Source organism: Amphiura filiformis, chromosome 11 (assembly GCF_039555335.1).
Source record: "Amphiura filiformis chromosome 11, Afil_fr2py, whole genome shotgun sequence".
NCBI classification, from domain to species: domain Eukaryota; kingdom Metazoa; phylum Echinodermata; class Ophiuroidea; order Amphilepidida; family Amphiuridae; genus Amphiura; species Amphiura filiformis.
In genome coordinates, this window is record NC_092638.1 from 54,526,171 (window position 1) to 54,553,840 (window position 27,670).

The 27,670-nt window shown below is 38.9% G+C and overlaps 1 protein-coding gene across 1 annotated transcript in view; it reads left to right on the plus strand.

Moving 5' to 3' along the window:
* The first annotated feature begins 1,012 nt into the window (after positions 1-1,012).
* LOC140165027 (vacuolar fusion protein CCZ1 homolog) overlaps positions 1,013-27,670 on the plus strand; it is a 45,295-nt gene continuing 18,637 nt past the window's right edge. The window contains exons 1-4 of the mRNA XM_072188441.1: positions 1,013-1,173; positions 4,802-4,899; positions 8,101-8,194; positions 8,788-8,910. Of these exons, the coding sequence (XP_072044542.1) occupies positions 1,093-1,173; positions 4,802-4,899; positions 8,101-8,194; positions 8,788-8,910 (396 nt within the window). The 5' untranslated portion in view covers positions 1,013-1,092. The remainder of the gene's footprint in view (positions 1,174-4,801; positions 4,900-8,100; positions 8,195-8,787; positions 8,911-27,670) is intronic.

The window sequence follows — 27,670 nt, forward strand, 5'->3', positions numbered from 1 at the left end:
ACCTGTTCGCTCCAGCCATTCACTGGACTTTTTAAAACAAATGTCCCTTTCATAATATTGTGTAATTTTTGATGTAACTTATGTGCAATATTATATAAACTGCTCAAATAAAGAAAGTCCGCAGTCATGTAACCCGTTCTACATCAAAACCTGATTTTGTTATGACAATTTAATTGATAAAGTCGTGTGCAGAATCTTGTTAGCTCCCATTTGATACCACATTTGGTACCCAAACCTCTAGATTCACAGAGATTGATACCTGTATATGAAATTTGGTGCATTTTCAAAAGTTGCAAATTAAAAACGGAGCACGCGGATCTGTAGGTGAATGGCAGAGTACGACCATTAACATAGCCCGAAACAACCGCTTGGTCATATCGATCGCATCGTGCCCTAGTATTCATCAGTAAAGCATTGTAACAATCCATGCGTTTTACATTAACAATTGAATAAAGCGCGCACTTGGGATAGTCGACGTGGGTTCATCGTGGGCAAACAAGCTTGACCACATTGCCACGCTAAGCAATTTCGATCGCGTGTATCGTTTTGATTTGCAACTTTTGAAAATGCACCAAATGCCATAAACTGGTATCAATCCTTGTTACTGTTGAGTGTTTGGTAGTAAATTTGGTATCAAAATAGAGCTAACAAGATCCTGCACACGACCGCATCAATCAAATTGCCATAACAAAATCAGGTTTTGAAGTAGGACGAGTTACATGACTGCGGACTTTCTTTATTTGAGCAGTTTATTTCTTGTAATTCTGTGCCAGTGATAAAGTGTAATAAATAAAAATAAATAAAATAAATAAATGCTCATAGGAAAATAGTACAGAAACGTTCGACTACAATGGAAGTACTTTTAAACAACAATCTTATAGCATGCCATGTGCCATGGTCTAAGAAACAAAAAATAAAAATCCCAGGAAATAATAAAACCAAAACAAAAAAGTCACGCCCCCTGTGTTGTAGCGACAGCCTGTGTTCACATTCCAACAAAGCTCGTAGCCTGTACAAAAATTGAGGAAGTAAATAAATGTACAGATCGAAGCTGTCAAAAAACACCATAAATGTTGGTCGTTCTGTTGAGCCATGTCTTCTCAACAGCGAACTATAACAACCTTATCAAATTTCTTCATATATAATTCCAACTTTGGACCACGAGAAGGAGAGGTAATAATCGTTAAAAGTAATATTTATTTTAAGCTTTCCTAATGACATAATAATGTCAGATGTGCAGAATTCGGAAGCCAAAAATACTTCAGAGGATTGTTTTTGTCAATTAAATCACATATTAAAGGAAAAGATGTATGATATAATCATAAATCCACTTTTTCTCCATGAAAATTGAGATTTTGGTATCAATGGAAAGCCCCACGCACAACTTCAATGAACAAGGCTAACTATGACTATGTGAAGTACTATTTATACGGTACGCTGTCTTTCCTATTCGGCGAGGATGACAGTTTTTACCTCCTCGTCTGTTTACAAACAGAGAGGTAGACAAAAGACCGTTCCGCTTGTCTAAACACTCAAGTATCAGAAGGATGGTCCACAATAGCGTGAATCCGTGATTCATGTAACATGTATAGGGATTAAAAAGCTGTCAAGTACATACTGTAGAACCATGTGCATGTGCTTCTTTTGTCCAATTTGCCAACAAGATTTCATATGGAAACAGTTCAGACCCAGAACAGGATCATGTCAGAAATTAATATTTTGTTCTGGGACTGATTATTCGGGACTATGAACAGGCTATCTTTCACTGTCGCTTTTTTTTTTTTTTGTCAGGGTCTAGGAGTAGGTACCAATTTGTTTCACCTTGAAACTCAATGAAAGTCATTCCTTGCACACAATGTAAAAAGTCATTCCTTGCATTAATGTGAAAAGTCAAGTAGCCATTAAATCAGAATGGTTTCTGCTTATTACTATTACTGTCACATTCTGTTCATGCGATCCTCTATTGAACCCGATCCTCTATTATTAATGCAATTGATAAAAGACACATTCACCATGCCATCGCAATCAGGAATTATTGTTTTAGAGATGGGAACATTTTAAACAAAATTTAACAAATAGCGTTTATATCTTACCATTTTTCACCATCATGCATGGATGATGATGTGGCAGTCATGTCAGTGCATATTTCATTGGGTGCAACTTTTTAGTCACTAGTGCTGAGTGCATTGAGTATTCTCTCAAAGTGCTGGTATACACACACATGTACACTTACAGATGCCGCATAGATGCACGTGCAAAGCAGCTGCTTCAACACGTTCACATCACTGCCACATCGGGGTGAAAAATGGTATTGTATAATTTACTTGAGATCTCTAGCTTTGAATTTGCACACAATAGATTAGATACACATTCAATGCTAGAGTATGTTGCTATCGTTTTTTGGTCGCATAGTGTTGAAATTTAATGTTGAAATGTTAATGTTGAAATTTGGATGAAAGTAATTTCAATGAGTCATCTGTATCTTTGAAGTAAAGTTTGCCTATTTTGAACAGCCTAAAATTTTGTTGAGCTGCTCTTTTCCAAACATTATAGGTCCACCTTTTGGGGATAAAGTGTTCAGAAAGTCCAAAACAGGGCAATATTTAGGGGATTTTTGCCCAATTTTCCCCCAAAATCGGCATAAACGCACTTCATTTGAAAAAAGGTCCACATTTTGGAAATCCCGCACCCTCCAAATAAAAATGCGTACAGGCCTGAATATACTGTATTGTATAGATTGAAAGTGTCTGTGACTCATTGACTCATCATGGATAGTGAAATATCATACATGTACATGTAGTTAGTTAGGCTAATGAAAGTTTCCCGTTACCCGACTCCGGTCAGAAAGAAATGCTGATCAAATATTTCATTATTTTCCATTAGTTACCGTATTTCATTATTTCTTTTTTAATGTCATCTTTCATGTCCGAGACGTATTTTAAGCACTTTTACGCTGACCCTGGCCGGCAAATTGTATCGTAAAATGTCGATTGATAAACCTGAATAGTCTTTGCAAACGCTGGGTTAAACTTCGTGGTAAAATGGCGATATCGTACGGCGCATTTACTGGAGACTAGCAGAGAAGAGAGGCAGCCAAGTTCGCGGGAACCAGCGTATGAAAAAATATGAAAGCATTTCATTGTGTAGTACGCTATATGTGTACATCCATATCAAAATGATGCACTTGTCGGCTGCTACATGTGTCTCATTTCACATAATAACTAGGAATAAATACAGGCTCATCTCAAGTGGAGGTCACTTCAAATCATCCCCAAGTCACATGGTGTAGGAATACAGAGAATATTCTTTAACCATGTGACTTGGTGATTATTGGAAGTGACCTCCAATTTAGATGAGCCTGGTATTTATTCCTAGCTATTATATGAAATGAGACACATGTAGCAGCCGACAAGTGCATCCTTTTGATGTGGATGTACACATATATGGACAACATCAAAATAAATAAAATAAATTAAGTTTGAAGTCAAATTATTCTGTTCTTACAAATATGAAAATAAACTTGTAATAAAATGGTTTGTTTGTCAATTTCTTGCATGGTTGTTTTATTATTTACACATGCACCCTGTGATGATTTTACCAACTACCTCCATGTGAACGTTCGAATTGTCTAATTTAGTTTAATACCTTGTCTGCTTTCAGTGTTGTCACAAATTTCATTTATTTGTTCATGTGTTTGTCCTTGTCAAAATATGTTTTAGTCTTTTTAGATACATGAATATGTTGGTTTCTGTGGAGGAGGGGAAGGTCAGACTGCCATGGACTATTGTTACCACTGACACTGGCCAGTCATTCATTCGAAAATATTGCACCGATAATGAAAGTTTGAAAATAATGACTAATGAAACAGTCACCTACCCATGAAAAACTATGTAACAGTCACAGGAAACTGGGAATCAACTTTCATTGGTCGTACGAACCAACCAAGCAACACAATATTACTATTGAGTGTGGCTCTATGTATATGTCGAGCATGTAAACTTTCTGTCGGGCTGGTAACTTTTATGAGTTACCCGCCCGACTGGCTAGTGGCCAAAACACCCCTGGTCTTCATCCAGGGCTAGATATTCGGCAACAATCCCAGAATTGATTCGCAGTAGATTCACAGTAGATTTGCAAGAATCAAAGTAGATTCTCAATTAAAAGAAACATTATGTAAATGAAGGAGAATCAAAAGATTAATGTTTTAAATTCTTTAGCAAGGATGGATGGTGTAATTACAGAATACAGGACACCAGCCGCACCACTCACAAATTAGGGTTAGGATTTAGGGTTGGGATTAGGGCCAGGGTTAGGATTAATGTAAGAGTTAAAGGTTAAGGTTAGTATTAGGGCTCATATTGAAATTCCCTTACACAGGAAGGTGTGCGCCATCCTGCAACTTTCCTGTGCTAGCCTTCTTTTGTTAAAATCCTGGGCAGGGTGTATCACTGATGCATATAATCCATCCGTTTTATGACCGAGCTTTCCTGAGGCGTGCACTTAGCGAGGGTAATCCTGCCTTCTTTCTGTGTGAAAACGTGGTAGGGTATTTCAATATGAGCCCTTAGGATTACTATAATATTGATAAATAGGAGTGGTGCACCATATTCTGTAAGTACCCCATATGGATTGTCGCACCATGTAGCAAACTTTTAGCCCTGTTATCATTACTGGTACTTTTTATTTAGAATATTACCATACATGTATGTTTGAAATATTTTGAATTTTCTGTACCATAATGGTTATTCGGTTTTATTAATTATAAGGGTGATAATATATCATTTGTTTTGTTTTTCTGCAGGAGGAGAAGAAGATAATTTATTATTTCCCACCCAATACACCCATTGATAATCAGATCAAAAATGTGGGGCTCAGTGAAGCTGTTGTTAAATTCACAGAGTAAGTATAGCTGAGTAATTAAGGCAGCCTAAAATTAAATTTTTATTATCCATTTGCGTTTCGTTGAAAGAGTGTAGTGATATTAGTGATATTTATTGTGAAATAAATATATATGAAATGAAAGTACTTTGTCAGAGTTAGGCATGTTCACAAAATTTTCAAGTAGGATATTTCACATTGAAATTATTTTGTTTAAAAAGGTGATTATTTAACTTAAAAAATGAGGGGTCAACCATGTCTGTAGGTCAAAAATTAGCGAAGTTATGGGCAAATGTCTGTTTTTAAAAAACTGCACTTTTCTGCGCCCATCATTGACAATGCCTTACACTGACTTACTGTACAAAAAAAGCATGTAATGCATCATCTTTTACCACGATGATCCATTTTACACAAAGGCGATTTTATTTTATGAAATCTAACTTTCACTGCATGCTGACTTCTGTATCAAGGATAAAGTACCAGCACTTTTTAGACTACGTCGTCAAGTTTGTGGTGTCCAAATTTCAAATTTTTGTATTTCCCTACATGTATGGGGATTACACAGTTAAGCCATTGACTGTGAGCTACTGTGGACACAACTTTTTGGATTGAATGTCGCCCTCTATAATAAGCAATGTGGACATGTCTATCAGAGTCACTCTTTTACTGATTTTTACTACATTGCAAACAAGCAACAGGGACATGTAATACATCAATATAATTGTAAAGCATATTTTAAATACTGCCCATTATATATTTGAGGTGGATGTACCAACACCAAGTGAAGCGTTTGAAATCTTGTGAAATTTAAAGGTCAGGTCTATTGCAAAAACAAGTTTATCTCTATTTGAAGAGAATAATTATTACATTACAAGTTGACACTCGTTGCAATTTTGTTATGCATATTTCTCCTGAAAAAAGAAAAATTGTGTGGGTAAATTCGGGCTCGTACGTGTTCTTCCCCCGTTTGAAGCGAAATTAATTTTCAAGGCAGCGGGCTATGACGTAGGTAAATGAAGCGGACACTATATCATGCTCTCATTTACTTGTGTGACAAGTTTGACATTAGCAACAATGAGTTGTACTATTATTTACCATAACAATGCTGCATAACAATATGCAGACTATTGTTCTCATTTCGGAAACAAAGCGCACACAGTATTGTTACTGGATGCGTTTGCTTTGTAATATTTCATCCAACTGAATATCGCACAGGGAAATCAGATACATGAGTTTGTGGACTTAACACAGTTTATATGCTAGTTTCAGATTGATCACGATGAAATTCTAAGCTCAAATTATATATTTATTTTTTAGGCCTAATATTTCTCATGATATTGATATACATATGAATTGTAATATCACAATTTACTAATATATAAAAAAAGAAGTGGCTGATTTTATTCATATGTTAAAACAAAATTTAATACTTAATTTTGAGTTTTTTTCTGTGAACAACAACAGTATACGTTCTGTCCATTGAGAGCATTTATAGTTCCTTTTCTCAAAGGAGGCACATCTCATTTCATGACGTCACCTTTTTTCTAGGCCAAATCTGTCTCGTTCGAAGGAACTCACCGCTTAAATTGGTTTTTTGCGGAATATCAATTTTAAACGTCTTATTTTCTCAAAAAAGGAGTCATTTTCATTGTCCTTATAATATTAGCCTACCAATGATATGATGTTGTTTTTGCAATAGACATGCCCTTTAAGAAAGATAATTCAGGAATGAGAATAAAAGACAGGAATTGGTGTTTTAGTAGCTACTATATCATGTCATAGCGTTAGAGAATAAACGATAGGAATTTTTATTTTGCCTATCCTCAACAGTGTGATAGACGACAGCGCCGGTATCCACTACAATAAAAATATTGGACCTGCCTGTCGTCTATCATAGGGAGAGGATAGGCAAAATAAAAATTCCTATCGTTTATTCTCATTCTTAGTCAGATAAATATTATTTTAATAACTGTAAACAAATTTTTTAAGCAAAAACTAAGTTACTGTCATAAAAACTCCCCTCATTATAAAATGAACGAAACTTGTTTACAACTTCACATATTATATATGGCGCATATTGCTAGCGCATTCGCATATTCCGCACTAGCCTATGCATCCAGCGTGATACATACGCAAGCACCTCTACACGCGTGTTACGCGATAATCAAGACGCGATGATGATGTGGGGTCGTCTACGGCCTGATAGACGGCACCCAAAATCATGCGATTGTCCAATCAGAAATGTGTCTACGAACTAGACCACTCCCACTGACTAAGAATGTCAGTTGAAGGTTGTTTTAAGGTGCAAGATAATTACAAAGCACTTCAAACCATCTTGCAATCAAGTGTCCAAGTAAAGAATAGGCAGGTCATCCACTATTCAAAATATTGAGCATGTACATCCTCTAATGGAACATTAGCAGATACTAGCAAAAAGATGAAATAAGTTAACCGACACTTTTATGTATCATACATTTTATGTTTTTCGACAGACACCACTTTTGGTTGACTCTGGTGATAGACACCCCTTTATTTCAAATGTTACCAAGAATTGGAGCTATTTTGGAACACAAACTGACTCGGTTATTAAAATATGGCATTTAAAAAAACCCAGCAATACAGAAATATGGAATATGGTTTATACTCTTTCCACTATCATGCATGCTATAGAAATAGCTAGGTCCTGGGAGCCAGGTCCTCCATACTCAACAGAAGTACCGTACTGACGCGAGTATAGTCCCATCACCTTCGAGTAAAGTCCCACCCCCAAATTTTCGAGAAAAAAAAGGACCTAGACCTAAATGCTAGGATCATTCATGGTTGACCTAAAAAATTTTTTTTTAATTTCAAGATGTTTGGTATTTTTAATATGAAAATTGATAATTTGTATTCATGTCATACTCTGTTAATGATGTCAAAATGCATTCAAATTCAATGCATTTTGAAATCATTAATTAATTTTTTTTAGGTCAACCATGAATGATCCTAACATTTAGGTCTAGGTCCCGGGACACTACAAAACCGAAAAAATAAAAAAAACTTTTAAATTGAGTATAGTCCCACCCCCAATTTTGAAAAATGTTCACCCAAAAGCGGGTGGGACTATACTCTGGCCATCATCGGTACTACCCACAGTAAAGAATAACTGATTGCAGTATTGTTGACAGAATATATAATGATCATATTATGTTCATATTTTCTACAAATGTTTCAATTTTATAGAACATTCAGCCCCAAAAGGCCATGTGAATCTCTGCACACACAGAAGACCAGACAACAATATATACAGGCTGAGAAGGACTTCTGGGTTGTTATGGTAATATAATAATTTATATGGAATATAATCTAAAAGTATTTTAGTGTGTGTATGTTTTTTGCATGGGAAAATTCCAGCAAACAAGGTGGACGCACACACATTTTTCACATTTAAACCGTGGATCTCTCTGCAATGGGGGACTGTCCCTGGTTCAAAGAGGTCTGCAAATAATGTCTGCATGTATGCATTTGCAAGAAATGTCCTCTATCGTATGTGAAATTTTAAGTCTGCAGTTGCTAGGTAACATTTCAAATTAATACACAAACACACATAAAATTGCAGAAAATGTCCGCGGTATGTTGATTGACGGACTCGGACATCTGCGTTTGCATAAAATCCTAAATTGGTGTCCGCATTTGGAGGCAATTACACATGGGTGTGTGTTTAGATATGTATCAAGTAAGAAATGATTTCTTGAATTAGCCTTGTTCAAAGGCAGGGTTTTATAATATTTTATAATAAACTTGGGTCATAGCTGCACTATGTGTGGTGTTTAACACCCATATCTTGAGACGGCATACAATGTATTATGGACCATCATCTCTATTTTCTTTACACCACTAATGGTTTACACTTGTAACATTCCTTCACAGACGGTAACCATTCCATACAGTGAGAAAACCAAGGATGGTCAGATGTACCATGAGTATCATGAAGAAGATGTACAAGACTCTGTGTTCCAAGCAGTCCTAGCACATGCCTATAAGTTATTTAAGGTTTGTGTTAACCATGTAATTAAAGAAACTTTGGACCTCATTTCTGCTAAACCATTGGTCTAAAGTATAAAAGTATACATTACAATATGTGACACGATCTGCTCCATGGGGGCCAAAGGAGGCATTTTTGAAAATTGAGTTACTATAATTATTACATTGAGTAGGGTAAAAAAGGGGATACTAGGACACCCTTGTATTTCCCCTGTAAAAATCAAAAAAAACCTCTTAACACAAAAAATACACACAAAATTTTTAATACCCTGTAATTCCCCTGTATTATTTTACCTTAAGCTTCCCTGTATTCTTCCCTGTAAATTGTTCAAAAATAACAACACAGGATTACACAGAAAAACAATTTACACAGAATTACACAGAAAAACAATTTACACAGGATTACACAGAAAAACAATTTACACAGGATTACACAGAAAAACAATTTACACAGGATTACACAGAAAAATAATTTACACAGGATTACACAGAAAAACAATTTAACAGGATTACACAGAAAACAATTTACACAGGATTACACAGAAAAATAATTTACACAGGATTACACAGAAAAATAATTTACACAGGATTAATTTACACAGGATTACACAGAAAAACAATTTACACAGGATTACACAGAAAAACAATTTACACAGGATTACACAGAACAATAATTTACACAGGATTACACAGAAAAAATAACAACACAGGATTACACAGAAAACAATTTACACAGGATTACACAGAAAAACAATTTACACAGGATTACACAGAAAAACAATTTACACAGCATTACACAGAAAAAAATAACAACACAGGATTACACAGAAAAACATCCTTGTATTTTTAATTCACCCCAATCCAAATTACACGGAAAAATTTCCCCTGCATTTCAACTTATCCAAAAAAAAATGCAGGGGAAAAAATTCCCCTGCATTTCAACTTATCCAAAAAAAATTGATATTCTACACAGAAAAAAATCCTCCTGTATCTTATATCCAGTCTTCAACTATTATGACCTTGAGCTGACCCAAGTAGGGGAACAATCAATTTGTCTAACCGGAAACCTAGCCTGGAGGCAACTCACAAATCCTTGACTAGCACACTTATGTACACTGTTGAGTTGCAGGAAGTGAGACAAAGTGGTTTTATGCTAAGCGGGAAGAATTAATTTGATATGTCTAACCAGGCGGAAACCTAGCCCGAGGCATTGTGGAGTTGAAACTTAATAACACACATTCCTTTGTTAGCATGTTGCCTGATCAACCCTATTTACGTACATTAGGATAGTTTTGTAGGGAATGTTTTGTTGTTGATTTTATCCAGTTGCCAGATTTTTTGATACAAATTGGGCGACATACCTAAAGGTATCACACATTCCGATCCGGCATACACATTCCGATCCGACATAATTTTTTTGAAAATTTTTTTTTTTTTTTTTGATACTGTTTGGAATGTTTGTGCCGGATCGAATGCGGAAATGCTAAACAGTGATGGCGCTGTTATTTTTTACTAGTTAATACCAGCTGGGAGAGGGCACACACTATTTTTAGATTTTTTCCTAATTTAAAAAAATAATTTAAGAAATTTTGATATAATAAAAAAATCTTATAATAAAAAAATGGAATCGTTTAAAAATTATCGCAACATTGAAAAAGAAATTACTCTCGAGTCAAAAGTTGAAAACAAGCATTTGTTTGTATTTTACAAGGATCAGTGGATCCAGCTTAGTCATAAGAAAAATCCAGACAAATTTTTTGGTTATCATACGATGATTAATCGATATGATGGAATTTTGTGTACTGAACTTGGGCTGTGTAATCCGCTTAAATATTCGAAAGCGCTATATTTGAGACACAAAGAATCATATAAAAAGGCTTCTAAAAATATTATGCTAAAAAGAAAGCAGAAAAAATCAATTTAGAAAAATAAATATTTTGGTTTAAAAATATTATAATAAAGAATAAAGCTAGAATGCGGTCGCTCAATTGCTTCTAACCGCGAAGCAATTTCAAGTAACTACGCTAGAAATAATGGATATCGAGGATATTCCAGACTGAATAAGGAAGATTTAGAGAATTAATCAGCAAACCTCCTGAAGATTACAAAGGCGAAGGATGAGGAAAAAAATGAAGAAAGACGACAGAGAGGAGATTACACCGTAAGAGAATTACACGCTTCTTAAAAAACGCTGGTCTTCGAGGATACTCGAGACTGAACAAAGATGCTCTCAATGAAAAACTCAAGGAAAATTACATCATTTCCTCTAACAATTTTGACGTTGCCATACCTCCTGCAAACCCTTGTCATCCGTTCAAGATCAAAAAGACCACTTCGACTCTTCAGAATTTTTTCCTAAAATTCGAGATCGTTGGAATTGACGGTTATGCACCAATCACCTTCTTTCATACCGTCAAGCCGAGTCTCATCAGTCTTTTCAATAACCACTTTGAGATGAAGATTCATATGGTTCTCAAGTGCACGCTTGAAAAAGTAAACCCGGCAACCGATGAAACTGAGACCATATACGACGTAGCATTTCGTTCTACTGCGAAGGTGTATCTACAAGGTACTGATCCTGATGAATTTTACCAAACCACGACGGGTCAAATTTTACAGAATTTGGATAAGTATGTAAACAATGGAAGTGGTTGGACGTTTGTGAAGATTGAAAACTTGGAAATTCACATGAGCCATTACCAACCGTTGCATGGAGGTACGTACATTCTGCTTCCAAATTTTCTAGCCAACAAGAAAGTGATCATCAATATACAAAATGATGACAATCGATGCGCCGTGTGGAGCATCCTTCGAGCTCTCAATCTAACTGATATTCATCCCGAAAGAATAACCGGAGACCTTAGGATACAATACAAAGAGCTCAACTTGATGGTATCTCCTTTCCTACTCCCACTTCGGACTTTGCCAAGTTTGAAAAGAACAATCCTACAATCTCCGTAAATGTAGGATTGTACAAACCAAAGGGTACGGACAAAGACACAAAGTACAATCACGCCATTGCTCCTTTAGTAATTAGTAAGAACCCCGATCGCCTTCATCGCGTCGATTTGCTCTTGATTAAGGGAAAAAACTCAAAAGGCGAAGAAACCAGTCACTATACCCTGGTTAAGAATATGGGAGGACTTTTGAGGGGGATAAAAACCAACAAGAAAGTAAAACACTACCACTGCAGAAACTGCTACAAAGGTTACACTTGCATAGAACGACTAAGGGTGCATGAAAGTCTATGCCATCTTAATGAGCCCTCGAGTATTGTGATGCCGAAAGCGACAAAAGACGGTGATCCTCCAACTCAGTTCTTCAAGAACTTCTTCAAGTCGCAGAGAGTTTCATTTGTCGTTACGCTGACTTTGAATCCTTTACAATTCCGATACAAACCTGCCAACCTGAAGTTTCTCAGAAGCGATTTAAATACCAAAAGCACGAACCTTCGGCTTTTGCTACTACATCAAGTGTTTCGATGATTCCGTGTACTCTCAAGAGCCTGTAGTGTACACCAAGCAAAGCGAAACCGAGGACGATCGCAAGTTTTTGTGAACATGCTCGAGGAGGACGTTAGAAAGATCCACGACAGGTTTTGGAAACGGAAAACAATCCTTACATACTCATGGAAAATATGATTATCAGTCCCGAAGAGCGAAAAGATGTACAAGAAGTCTACGCGATGTCACATTTGTAAGAAACTTCTAACCCCGAAAAACAAGAGCAACAGAACCGTTAGAGATCACTGTCACTTTACTGGAAAATTTAGAGGAGCCGCTCACAATCAGTGCAATCTTTCTTACAGAATGCCAAGTTTTATTCCGGTATTCTTTCACAATCTCGCGGGATACGACTCTCACCTCTTCATCAAAAATCTCGGTAAGACCAAGGGAAAAATAGACTGCATTCCAAACAACGAGGAAAGGTACATCTCCTTCAGCAAAAAAATGGTGGTAGATTCCTTCGTTCCTTATAGGGATCGAATTAACGCGCGACCGAACAAAGTCTGCCATATTTGCGAAGAACCACTAACCCCTAAAGACAAGAAGAATCCAACCGTAGCCGATGTGTCGTATCCAAAGAAAGAATTTTTAGGACCGGCTCATCAAAAGTGTATCAACCCAGTTGATGTCAAATACGAGATCAGGTTTCTCGATAGCTTCAAGTTTCAGCCCGCCGGCTTGGGTACGCTCGTGAATAATCTTTCAGATTTTCCCGAAATCGCTAAATTTTTCAAAGACGACGAAAAATTGCAACTTCTTCTGAGAAAAGGAGTGTACCCTTACGATTACGTTAACTCTCTTGAAAAACTTCGAGAGACCGGTCTTCCTCCCAAAGAAGCGTTTTACTCCAAGCTCAACGACGCTGATATCTCCGACGAAGATTACCAGCACGCTCTGAATGTTTGGGATACCTTCGGAATGAAAACCATGAGGGAGTATCACGATCTGTATCTCAAGACGGACGTTCTCCTTCTAGCCGACGTGTTCGAAAATTTCAGAAAAACCAGTCTGGAAAACTACGAACTGGATCCTTGTTGGTACTATACGGCTCCTGGACTTTCTTACGACGCCATGCTAAAAATGACGGGCGTACGTCTGGAACTTCTCACTGATTACGACATGATTTTGTTTTTTGAAAAGAACAAGAGGGGTGGGATTTGCTTGATACCTACTAGACATAGCAAAGCCAACAACAAGTACATGGGTGACGATTACGATCCAAGCAAGCCCTCCAAGTACATTGAGTACGTTGACGCGAACAACCTTTACGGATGGGCTATGAGTAAACCGCTTCGGTCGGTGACTTTAAGTGGATGTCGCCGAAAGAGCTAGACAATTGGCGCGAAATCCCGTGCACCCTTGAAGTGAATCTGGAATATCCCAAAGAGCTGCACGACCTTCACAACGACTTTCCCTAGCTCCAGAAAGACTGATCGTGAACAAAGTGGAAAAACTAATTCCGAATCTGAACGACAAGGAAAAGTACGTTATCCACCACGTGGCTCTGAAGCAGTGCTTGGAGCTTGGACTCAAACTGACCAAGGTTCACAGAGGAATAAAATACCGAGAGGAAGCCTTCATGAAATCATACATCGACAAGAATACCAGTCTTCGAACAAAAGCCAAATCGGAGTTTGAGAAGGATTTCTTCAAACTGATGAACAACAGCGTCTTTGGAAAAACGATGGAAAACATCAGAAACAGAGTGAACATTCATCTTGTGACAACCCGAGATGAAGCTCGTGAGTTAGTCGCAAAACCCACCTACGATCGATCCACCATCTTTGACAAAAACCTCGTAGCCATTCACATGAAGAAGACCTCGCTGTACTTTAACAAGCCGATATATCTCGGAGCGAGCATCCTGGATATCGCAAAGACGAAGATGTACGACTTTCACTACAATTACATCAAGAAAAAATACGGAGACAAGGCAAAGCTCTGTATGACAGACACAGACTCGCTACTTTATGAAATCGAGACCGAAGATTTTTACGAGGACATCGCTCCAGACGTGGACCGTTACTTTGACACTTCCAACTACCCGACTGATCATCCGTCGAGAATTCCGATTGGAAAGAACAAAAAAGTTCCAGGCATGTTCAAGGACGAAGCCGGAGGAAAGCAGATAGTGGAATATGTTGGACTGAGACCAAAGTTGTACGCTTTCAGAATGCACGAGGGAAACGAGGAAAAGAGGTGCAAAGGCATAAAGAAAGCAGTCGTCGAAAAAAGTATGAACTTAGACAACTTCAAGCAATGCCTTATCACTAAAAAACCTTTGACAAGAAAGATGAATGTGTTCAGGAGTCGCAATCACGATATCTACACAGAAACCGTTAACAAAGTTGCGTTAGATGCTAACGATGACAAAAGAATCATACACGAAGACGGAATACACACGCATGCGATTGGACACTACGCCCGTAAAACTTGAATAAGAAATTTTACTTCAAAACTCTGTCGGTGGCAACTGTGTACCCTCGGTACTATCATAAGCTCCTGTCTAACAAACGCTCTTTTGGTGCTCCCTTCGACAAATAGTACAAAATTGGATCACCCGGTGTCCTCACGATACTATCAACCGTGTAAGTTTCCAGAGACCAAATGGGATCGGTTGCGCGTCTTCTCTCACCTCCCTCCAACTCTCCGGGAGCGTAAAGATATCTCAATCTCACGTTACCTGGAATTTCAATCTCATTTTTCAACTTTTGTGGAGCTGAAGGCAACGTTTCAATCTTTTTCATCTTGATAGCATCAACCGGTTTCATTCCTATCAGCCGAGTCTCTTCGCTGTTCAAAGCTCTGATCACATCCGGAAGCCTACCCACCCACTCGGTAGACCTCACATTTTTCTGACCACGAGCTTCCATCAGTATTTCCTGCAGTACTGATGACCAAACAGTCTTTCAGCCAAAGTTCTGTTGAATCTTTCAACAATTGCCTGAGCTCTATGTTGACCAGGCAACCCTCTTCTGATATCGACCTTGTGCTTTTTCATCACTTCGCTCACTTTGCCCATGAATTCTCTTCCAGGATCGACCTGCAGAAGCTTCGCCACTTTAAAACTCGAGAGTAAATTTTCTCAAATGCCTTAGCCACCTCCCCAGATTCCTTCGAGCTCAGAGGCTCAGCTTCCTTGTATCTGCTCGCGACATCCACCACAGTCAACGCGCACTTGTAAAGCTTTTTTCCTTTACTCGGTCTGTCGTGAGGGAGAAACAACAAATCGGCTTGATGAACTTCATTAGGTACACTTACGTTAAATTTTGCTCTGGGAATGTACTTCGGAGGTGGTAGGTAAATTTGCCACTGAGTCTGCTTTTTAAAAAAATTTCTAGCTTTTTCTTTCGTCACCCCAGCCTCTTTCGCCAGCTTGTCTATCGCAGAAACACCCTTCCAATACCCTCTCGGACTGTAGTAAACCTTAGACATTTTAGTTTCAGCCATCTTTTATTTTTAGCCCGATTTGAAAATAAAAACAGTTTAAGAAAATCCGGCTAATAAAAAAAGAGTTTAAGAAAATCCCGGCTAATAAAAAACAAACAAAATGGCAAAACAATCAAGCATACTCAATATTGAATTTGAACATTTGTTAGAAGAGCAAAAAGGATCCTCAATTTTGAAATGGGTTGAACTAGAAGAAGGTGGAATTTACAAAATTACCAATTTTGAGATCATGGAAACCAGGGTTGGAAAATCCGAGTTATCACTCTCAGTGATAACACTCGAAGTTTGGAGTTGTTCTACCCTAACAAAAAGGCTAGAGAACTTGGACTTGGACTTTGGTGAATCAATAGCGCTTGTTGAACCCACGGGCAAAAAAGAAAGCAAAACAACCGGGAACATGTACCACAGTTTTGACCTTGTAGTGAAAGAGTTGGAATATGATGAAGACTCAGACTAGACGTACAGTCTACGATAACCAACAAAAAAAATCTCCTTTAGACATTCAGTCTAAAGGAGATTTTTTTATTGTTACAAAAATGAATTGTACGAGTAAATACAAGCGTTGTTTTTGCAAATTGTGTAAAAAGAAAACCCGCCTCCGAAAACAGAACAAAAAACCGATTTGCAACCTATACGGTCGAATTCACTCGGTTGTTTAAAGAACCCGCACGAGTGGAGCAAAGAGTTCCGCCAAAATGTAAAAATTGCAACTCAGAATACATAGTAGACGATGTGTGTTATGATTGTGGTTTAGAAAATGACACGTCTCTTAACGAGAACTCACCCGAGTTAACATCGACCAAATTCGACAATCGATAAAGTACTGCGAAACCAAGACCACCAGTTTGAAGAATACATCGAAATCTACAGTGGAAATTTTACGAGTACTTCTGAGATTTTGATCGACGAGTTTGTTACAAAAATGAAGTGTACGAGTAAATATAAGCGTTGTTTTTGCAAATTGTGTAAAAAGAAAACTCGCCTCCGAAAACAGAACAAAAAACCGATTTGTCTATACGGTACTGAATTTAATCAGTTGTTTAAAGAACCCATGAGTGCAAAGCATACCAAAATGTCACTCAAAATACAGTGGAAATGTTCCGAGTACTTCTGAGATTTTGATCGACGAGTTTGTTAAAAAAATTTAAAAAAATAAAAAAATTGTTCGAGTCCCTGAGTAAAAAAGACTTGTTAAAAGTCTTGAGATCAGACCCAAACGCCGTTCACAAGATTTACTACAAAGTTACGGGCAATTCTCCCGTTGATTTTTGTCATGATCGAGCTAATTTGTTATGCGATCTTGATAATATACTGAAAATTTATCTACAAAATAAACCCAAGAGAAATAATTTCTATATCCACTACACTCTTTTTTACCTACTCAAACGAAGAAATTATCCCGTAACTCTCAATGATTTTCCAGAGATTAGAGGCTCAGCTCCCACCCAAATACTTTTATCCAAAGTATTTGATAGCACTCACACCGGTTCCGAGCAATCCCAGTCCGAGCAAAGCTAATTCCCGTTCTGAATCGATTTTGTTTGATCTTCGTCGAGATACTCTCCATCATAAAGTTGTGGTTCGGGTGGAAAAGAATCCATCAAAATTCCGTTAAATTATAATACTGTCTCATCGGCATCGACGTCCGAAAAGGTTCTCGCCGCATGGCCTTGTTTTTTCAACGGAGGGTAGATGTAATCTGTCCTTGAAAGACGCGCCAAATTCCAAGAATCTCGGTCGTGCTGAAGTTTTTCGAGAGCGAGATCGTGTCTTTTATGCGTTCTTCCGAACTACTGAGAGAGTTGAACAGATAATTGCTTCCTGAAAATGCCAAAGCGTTAACCATGGCTCCACCAACCATGAATGCGATCGACGCCATTTTTCTCTTTATTTTCACAAAAAAAACCCTCTTAGCACACAGATAGTGCTAAGAGGGTTTTTAATACACCTACCTACCATAGACAGAATGTCTAAGCCATAATTTGATCGGAAGAATTCCTTGATTCACGAGCCAATCTCTGAGCATCGAGCGAATAGACGCTCAAAGTCAACTTTACAATATTCTCCACATCAAGCTGCGAGAGATTAGCCGGCTTCATTTTTAGGAACTTTTTCATAACGAGCAGTTAGTCCATACACCGAGACTTATCGTTGCTGCGTGATACGCGCCGTTTACGATCATTTTTACGTTTGGATTGGTTTCTGCCATCTTCTTTATTGTAACTAAAAATCAAAAGGATCGACTTTTGGTTGACTGTTGACTGCTGTAGTTACAGTGGGTGGGTTTTTAGTTGTATCGTTTAAGGTAGACATTCTGCCTACAGTAGAATACCCATATGCCACTATCCCTCCAACAACGGCAACCGCTCCTCCAACAAGAACTGAGCCTGACAACCAGTTTGACACGGTTGATTTTTTTAAAGGTGTATGCGACGTTTCGTCTATGGTGGACGGGTTCTCCCGTGTTGTTTCCGCTGCTTCATAGGCTTTTAATTTTGCTAATTTTTCTTTGTTTTTTAGGGCTAATGCCTTTCCAGCAGCAACCCTCTTCGGATCTTTGACTTTTGCTTGACTCACTTTTGCTATAACTTTTGTCGGCTTTGCAGATGTTGTTGTTACTGTTGACATTTCCACCTTGGATAGTGGTTTGGTTTCTTGATCACTCATCTTTTATTATTAAAAAAATTTAAGCACTATCTGAGCACCATCTAAGCACTATCTAAGCAATTTTGCTCAGATATCTAAGCACTATCTAAGCACCATCTAGCAAATTTGCTCAGATATCTGAGCACCATCTGAGCAGTGCTATAACTAAAAAAAAATCAAGAGGTTCTCTTGATTTTTTTAGTTTTTAGGAGTTGGGGGGTCGTCCGTTGTACACTCCGTTTCTGGAGGAAGGTCAACTTTTTTAATACTGTTGCTAGTTAACAGAATAGCCTCCAACGGAGCTAGCATATGTTCAAAACTATGATACAATCCACTGGTCCATTTGTTTAAAGCTAAATCGATAAAGGGTCCTTCGTTCAGAGACTCTCCCAAAGCATCGCGATCGGTAATTACAAAATTTTTTGGAAGAAAAAGTCCAATCAAATTTATATAAGTGGTGACAAGGTACCCCTTACCGAAATGAAAGCCTTCATTAGGCAGTTATTAGGCAGTCTGTTAAGCAGTTAATACAGGCAGTCACTTGAAGCTGTTCATATATGAAGCTCTATATAGACCTGAAAGCACATAGGCAGTACCTAGACATGTAAAATGGGCAAAATGAAGCACTATAGGCAGTTCTTAGACCTTCACCTTCAGCTCTAATTTAGGCAGTCCACCCAAATGAAGCTCTAATTTAGGCAGTCGTCGCCCTCAAAAGAAGCACTAATTTAGGCAGTTGACTGCCTAAAATGAAGCTCTAATTTAGGCAGTCGACAGTCTCTAATGAAGCTCTAATTTAGGCAGTCAAATGAAGCTCTAAATTAGGCAGTTGACTGCCTCAGATGAAGCTCTAATCCAAGTAGTTGCAGGGACATGCCTTTTGAGGCGAGTGAGAGCAATCACTCTAGCTGCTCTCCTTAAATCCGATATAGGAGAGTGATTTTTAGCTCTCCTTAGTTTACCATTTTCTCCTTACATTCTATTGTAAATGCACTATAAAACAGCTCTCCTTGAAGGCTCCATCAGACCTAAAACGTTCTCCTGCAATTCCAACAAATTATTTTGATGATGCGTGTGATTTTACTCATTTTCCAGCGTTTTGCGTGAGATTTACTACCTAGGAGTGAGATTATACTACCCTGGCGCGAGACCGTGAGAAAGTGACCCAATGCGTAAGACTCGCGGCCAATGCGCGTGTGCACCGCGTGTGAAACCAGGAGTTGAGTGGTTACAAACACAGGAATTCGAGGAGGTTAGACCCAAAAGCAGTAATTCAAGGATCTTCTAAAAGTGAAGAACCCTAGGGGGTTAGGACGTCTTTTCCGGCATTTCCTTCAATTCGAGGAGATCCATAATTGTATTTGTGCTAAGTTCTCCTCACCTCCTCACATTCCTGTGAAAACTCCTCGTTTTGTATGTAAAGTGTGCACAGTTTAATACACTTCACACACTATGCTTTTCTGTCTCCTCGTTTAGACTGCGCTACGAGTATAGGTGTGAGAGAGTTGACAGCCCTAGTTCCTGATTAAACACTAAATGATTTTGAGTCCCATACAAGCATAAATTGTACACCATATAATGACATGATAACACAAAAATGCAAAACTAAAATCCAAGGCCTGGACAATTTTGTTTAACAATTAAAGTTTCAGATTCCTAGCCCGATTCCTAGGTGCCACCCGGGCCCATCAATACACCACATGCTATACTTTGCAGCATATATTGTACCACTATACCTCCGATCCCCAACCTTTTAGATGTATCAGTTATTGCCAATGATATGAATCCAATTTGCAGTTGCTAGAAAGCAAGGTTATCACAGAAAACTAATTTTGGATACATGCAAGTGCATACTGCAAAATTCAGCAGCCTGTGATGTGCACACATTATCTGTACATGCAGTTGATATAAGCTTACAACATTTATACTGCTTGCAATGCAACCCTGCAAACCTTTAATTTACCTGTGCATATAGGTGTATAGTCATCTGCAGTATAAAATTCCCCATAAAGAATGAATGATTTGTGTGAAGAGACGATTAAAACACCACCATCTAAAGAACAGCTTGTTGAATCCAACAGCAAATTTGAAATGGCAGTTGGTGATCACGTGACCGGGTCCATGACTTATGTAAATTAGCTTCTGACTGTCTATTAGGTCTGACTGCCTATTAGAGCTTCATTTAGAGCTTCATTTTGATGATGAAAAAATCATAAGTATTAGAGCTTCATTTTGATTAGATAAAAAATCAAAGTATTAGAGCTTCATATAGTGACTGCCTATTATAGACCTTCAAGCTCTTTGACTGCCTAAGTCACAGGCCTTCAACTGCCTAATTTTACAGCAACTTCATGTTGATAGTTTGATTAGGCAGTCATTTGTCTTCAACTGCCTATGAACTGTCTATTAACTGTCTATTAGGCAGTTGTGTTTGGTAAGGGACTTTTTCATCGATTTGGTCACTATCCCACCCATGTGAGCCTCGTATCTGCCGTAGAGTCTCGTCAGACTCTTTTGATCAAGCCTATCAATCTCAGCGGAGGTTATATTTTTCCCAAATACTCTTTGCTTTTTCCTGTCTCTACTACACCGATCAACTGTTCCCGTAGTTGTTCCGTTTGGTAAAGTCCGTGTTTACAGGTTCCTCCTGTGTAGTTGTACAGTCTACCTTAGGCAGAATATCTGCCGTAGACAAAACACCCATATTCATCGCCTCGTTAACTATATCTTCAACTTCAGTCATGATTTTCTTTATTTGATTATAAAATTCATGTTAACGAGCTTTTTTTAATCTGTACTCAAATCCTCTGGGTGGACATAAAAAAAGATTTAATTTTGAATATTGATTTTTTTCTAGTTTTTTATTTAATGCCTCCCTCTTTTCTTTGGGAACTACTTTGTTCTCTTTCATGATGGTGGTAAAATCATCTTCATCTTTACAATAGAAGGTGGACAGCCATTTGATCTGTCTTCTAATAGTTTTGGGAACTGCCACGTAAGCTTGAGTGAGCATCCAAAGAGAGCAGTTGTCGTGTCTGCCAGAACAAGCGAGTTTTGTTAAAACGCTTCTTTTTTTGTCGATTCCTTCTTCGGTTATGCTATCGTCGATCAAAAACAGAACCTGGGAGTCATCCATTTTTCCGACAATTTCCCAAAATACCTTGATCGATAATTGAAATTGATCGTCTTTGTCAGGAAACCATTCTTCCGGATCGATCATAAATACTTGGTAAGGATTATCAAAAATCCACCGCCTACCTCGGTAAGTCGAATTATTAACCCAGTTCGGACAGATAATCACTATGTAAGCAAAAAATCCACGATATTCGTTTTCAAATAGATTTAAAACATGCTCGGTTTTGCGGACATGGTTTCGCCGAGATTATCGCCGAAAAGTGGCGTGTTTTGGAAACATCTTTTATTTTTTAGTATTTTACGCTCTGCAATTTTCCGGCTTCGATATTCACCTGTGCATCCTGTATGTAGTACACGTAAGCGTTCAACGCTCCTGCAACCTCGGCTTCTTTTTCGATTTCGATTTGAATACTCTGACTAGCTCCTTCAATTTTCCTACCAGATCCATACAGCGTGTCATCATCCGTGGTTCTCATGTCCAACCAGAGACCATACTTGGTTGTGAGATAATCTGGTAAAATCACATCGGCCAATTCCGCTTCTTTGATCGTGTGTGGAACGGTTCTGTGTTTTCCATCCGCAAAGTGCTTTTGAATTTGTTCAGAATGGTGGAGAGGTAACATTCCGCGCGCATACAGCTGGTTTGGGTTCCCGTCTAGAGTGGCTGAGACTTTTTGATTTTTGGGTTGTATAATTTCTCGGAATCTCGAAGCGATCGGCTCCTCCATCCATGGGATCTACTGAAAAGAATCAAAATGCCTTTCATGGACTTTGCTCGTGGTGCCAGGATAATATTCCAGACGGTGTTTGATTTGTCCAGCGACTCCTTGCTGTGTCTCATAACTCTATCATACAAAACCACGCTTTTTCCATCGTACATGTTTTTGATCATCATCGCCGTCTCTTGTGAGCTTACCACATCAAACTCCAGGTGAATGTTAGAAATGGAGTAACTGGCAGCTGTGTCTGTGGAAACTATCACTTTCCCATAGTTGTTAAGAGTTAGTTCGTAAGAGAGTCTGTCTTTTAACTCGAACTGGAAAAATGGGTTGTGGGAACTCAGCATTTCAAAGTCCAACGGGATGCAGAACATGTTGCCATAATTCTTGTCCACGGCAATATCCTTGGCGCGGCACCTTTGTCACCGGCATCTATTCTGTGCTTACGCCCTGCTCCAGATTGAATACCCTGATCGACGGCATTTGATCGCTCCTTGGTTGTTTTCCAAAGCTCTTGATAGCACGTACAGGAAAACGTCAGCATCGTTCAGGGTGTATATGCTCTGTCCTTCCAATTTGACCTCAATTTTTGACACTATCGCTCTTCCAAGATTATTTACGATCGTTCGATTAACATCTTGGTTTCCACCAGCCGCAGAATTCAAATCAACATTGAATGAAAGTCTGCTAGTTCCAGGGACTATGACATCATTTTTTCCAAGGTCTGGGAACCTCACTGTAAGGATTTCACCCTGATTGATAGTACTTGGAACGTGCGTGTTTGAATGCTGCGTCGAATACCATTGATTCCTCGTGCATTACGAAGTTGTCGGTATGGGTCCAATTTGTATCCAGATTCAGTTGCCATCTTTCTTTTTATTATTACAAAGTTCATTCAGAAAAAGTGTAAAATAAAAAACAAAATGTCGGCAGGTAGGTATTTTGATAATATACGGATGGATCGCATTGACGATCTTGATGCTGATGAAAAAAGTCCTCTATTACCTCAGGATGAACAAGATGACAGCTTTGCTGATAGTTCACTTAATCAAAGTGAAATTGAAGTGCCTAATCAGGGCAAAGACCAAATTAGGCGAGAGACACAGTTCCTGAAGAAACTCGAGCATCCAAAGAAGAGGTGGATGCTCGTATTAATGCGTTCAAACAATTTAATAATGTAAAAAAAGATATCAGTATATATGAATTTGAGGGAGACAAAGATGGTCGTTTATGGGTTAGATGGGGTGAAAATGGGTGTTATTGACTCACAAATCTAAGCCACAAAATTTCTACAAGCAGTCAACTCTGCAAAAAACACCTGGGACAGGAGTAAATTTTTCAAAGCCTTAGGATTAATACCGAAATATCACCTGAAGTTGAGGCTGCGGCTTTGAATGTGGTCAGTGAAGCACAGACTCAGATTAATAAAATAGATAACGAAGAAGAAGTAGAATTAGAAGAAGTAAATAAAAGCATCGATAGATTGATATTAAGCACCCAAGAGGACGGGGGTAAATCATCATTTGATCAAGATGTAAGGGCAGCGTCGCCAGAGGCTGAGACCTCATTTACTGAACATGAACTACCAGGTGATGTCAACTCATTTACCCCAAGAACTGTGAGAAACCTTCAAAGACAACATAAATACACAAACACAATCACACGACAAATTGAAATAGCAAAGGCAAAATTGCAATAAACAATGAGTTAATAGAAGAAAAAAAAAAGAAAAAGATAATCCAGAAACAGAGCAGGAAAGAAAAGAGGTGCTTAAAAATGAAATCAAAAGACTCGAAGAAGAAAACAATGCTCAACAAGAAATTTTGGATGCCATAAAACCTCAACTTAGAAATCAGCTTGTGGCGATTCGAGAAACAATTCGCAAAGTACTGTATGTAGACAAAACATTAAAGGAAAGACTTAAAACTTTGTTTATAGAGCAAGGAGTTACCATCGTATCATTGATTACAGCAATTGGTATGACAATTGCTACCGTTGTTGAGGGAATACTCTTAGCCACCAAATCAGCAATTTCAGCCGTCACTCCAGCACCTAAGCCTGTGCCTCCAAAACCAGGTCCAGGACCAGACCCTGGTCCAAAGCCACCGGAGCCTCCAAAGCCAAAAACGTGGACCGATTGGATTAAGGATCAACTGCAAAAGATTGCAAATCTTCTATTAAAATTAGAGAGAAAGCCTTGATAGCTCTTCCAGGAGTTATCGGAGCCGTAGTAAATTTTGTGATGAAAACAGCCGGATCCGTGGTAGGATTTCTAGCGGAACACCTATGGATCTTTGCTCTCGCGGTCGGAGGAATTTTGTACAAAAATGTAACAGAGGCATACGAGAAAAAGAAAAAGTAATCTGACGAGCAAAAAAATAACCCTTAGCATTTATTTTTGCTAAGGATTATTTTTTTACTTAAGCCACCAAATTTTTTTTTTTTTTACTTAACCCTTTGAATACTAACGGCAACTCGAGTCGCCGTTAGTTAAAAGTTTGCGAAACAGTTTTTAATATATAGCTTTTTATATTCTAAAAATGCCATTTATTTCTTCGGTTAGCGATTTGATCGATTTTTCTCCAGAAGAAAACCCTAGTTGGAGAAAGAGCAAATTTCAAGCATCAAAGATGCCATTCGAGAGATTCTGAAGTACAAAAGATGAGTAATCGCGAGGTTCGAAAGACTTTCTCTTGACGGAATTTGTTTATCATTGTCTAGACGAAGAGTATCCGCGGATTTCAAAACCTATCGCAAACGCGAGAGTTTCTATCGAACCCCGACTCGGCGACACCTCCTTACAAGCAAAAGAAACGCTCAACCTCACGCTAAGCCTGCCAAAATTTAATGAGTTTGAAAAATGATAACAATTTTGGGTTTCTAGAAGAAAACTTGATTAGACAGACCAACAAAATTGTGAGGAAAAATCTTCCGTTAGAATTGGGCAAAACAAGGCCCGGAGTGTATAGTCGGGCTCGGAGGTTTACTACGTTTATGGGTCAGAGACACGAGTATCGCATGCCTGAAGATATGGAAATGGCGGTAATCAACATTGTCGATAGATTCAATAGTTTGTTTATTCAAAGCAGGGAAGATCCTGACGAGGAAAAAAGATTGTTGAATACCTTCAAAGCTTGCGCATATTTCGTAACCGAAATGCTCGAACTGCATCCTTTTTCGGACGGAAACGGAAGAACCGTAAGGCTGATGGCAAGCTACATACTTTCTTCATTTTCACCGTTTCCGACTCCGCTTTACAACATTTTTAGAGAATCCAGCAAGGATGATTTTACAAGGGCCGTGATTTTAGGAAGAAGCGAATCGCCAGCTCTGTTGACTACCATGATGATCGAATGCAATCTTTTCTTCTGGAGACAGCTCGTAAAGTACCAAAACCCGCCTAGTATGGAAAGGGTTAAGCCACCAAATTTTATTTTTTACTTAAGCCACCAAATTTTTGCCATGAGACAAGTCATCCACACAAGCGTGAATGCTAGTTCAACTCTCATATTGTGAGCGGCTTTTTCTCTCTCTTCTATCAGCTTCTCCCTTTCACTTGCTTCTTCGGCTGGTGGGACATCCATCTTTTTATTTTAACGAAAATATACGATGGCTAATCCAATAACGGCTGCTCCCAAAATTAAAGAAAGCTTTTTTTCATCATGCATTAGTAGGAGGTCTTCAGTTAAGGCGGACTTTCAACCTCCTCTACCATAAGTGAACTTTCAACCCCTTCAGCCAAAGATGGGCTTTTAACCGTTTCAAACAACGGACTTTCCTCAGGAGCACTGTCTCCAACATTCGGTCGAGAGTCGGTGTTTACGTCTGAGTTTAGCCCTATCTGCATGTCATCCGTGGCGATTTGGATGAAATTGTTGTATCCGTTCACGGATCCCACGAGGATTTCCATGTTGCTCGGGAGCAAGTAAAGTCCGTGACCCACGACAAAATCCAGTTTGCTTTGAGCGTACTGAAGAGTTCTCTGGTATCTGTCGATCGAGTCCGGAAGAGCCACGACCGGGTTGATCGCATCCTCGGCGTTTGCTAAAAATTGTTTCTGAGCGTCGAACGCCTTGCCGGAACGCAGGATGCCGGATCTGGCTTGAGCTTGGGATCCAAGAATTGCCCACGTGTAAGTCCTGATGGAGTCGTTGATTCTCGAAACTCCCGCACGTGTAAAACCCTCGTTCCAAGTGTCTGCCACGAAACTGCCGATAGCAGCCATGGCATCTCCTTTCCGAATGGATCTGTCGGTTATATCCGGATCGTGATCGAACAGCTGTTCAATGTATAGAATCTTGTCAGTCTGATTGTCCACACCTCCGAAGCTGTCCGCGTCAAAGTGAACTTTCCAGTCCATCGACTGACTGTAGTTTTCTCCGTTGGTAAGCTTCGACCATTTTTTGGTGGTCACGAATTTCCAGTCGTAAAATTGTTTGTTGAAGAAGTAACTGCCCATTCCGTTGGAAAGATCGAACTTTTGTCTCCAGTTAGCTCTCGCGGTCACTCCAAATTCGTTGCAAATTCTTTTGTAAGCGTGGGTGTCGATCCCGTTGTTCAGAGGATTGAAGGATTCCTCCGAGGGTAGTGGACAGGACATTTCCGACAGGATTCTTCTGATCTGATAATATGCGTGAAATCTGAACACGGATCGAATCATCGGATCTTTGTGACTGAGAAGTTCTTTGGACACCCCACATCCTGACGTGGCGCACCAGACCGCGAAGTTCAGCTGGTTTTGCCAAAATTGCATCTGGTTGGAGAGCCAGTCATCGTACACCTCTTTTTCCGTGACTCTCGGAAGTTTGTACTTTTGCCACAAACTAGGAAATCTTACGTAAAATTTACCTATTTTGCTGACTTGAATTTCTTGATTCACGAGACTGAAACCGTCGTCGGTTCGAATACTCCTCGGTTCTCATTTTATTGAAAGATAAAAGAAAAATGTTTGTTACAATTACGGCACCGCAAAGGAAAACCTTATCGCCGTTGCAAAGTATAGACAATAACGGCAAAAACTTAAAAATTGGAATCAAAAGGATCTCGGGTCGAGTAGGTTGGTTCAACGTCGAAGAAGAACTCGAATGGAGGTACACTCAAGGAGGGCAGGGACCTGAAGAAGCGATAAAAATAAGCCCAGGGCTGTATGATTTTGACCTGCTCGCGAAAGAATTCACGAGTCAAATCGACGGTTTGAATTGAAGTCGGCGACCGCGATGGAAAACTCAACATGAGAATTCACGAGCAGTATCAGATTTGGTTTCCGGACCGAGTTCGAGAAATGTTCGGATTGGACGACGAAGGGTGGCTAGC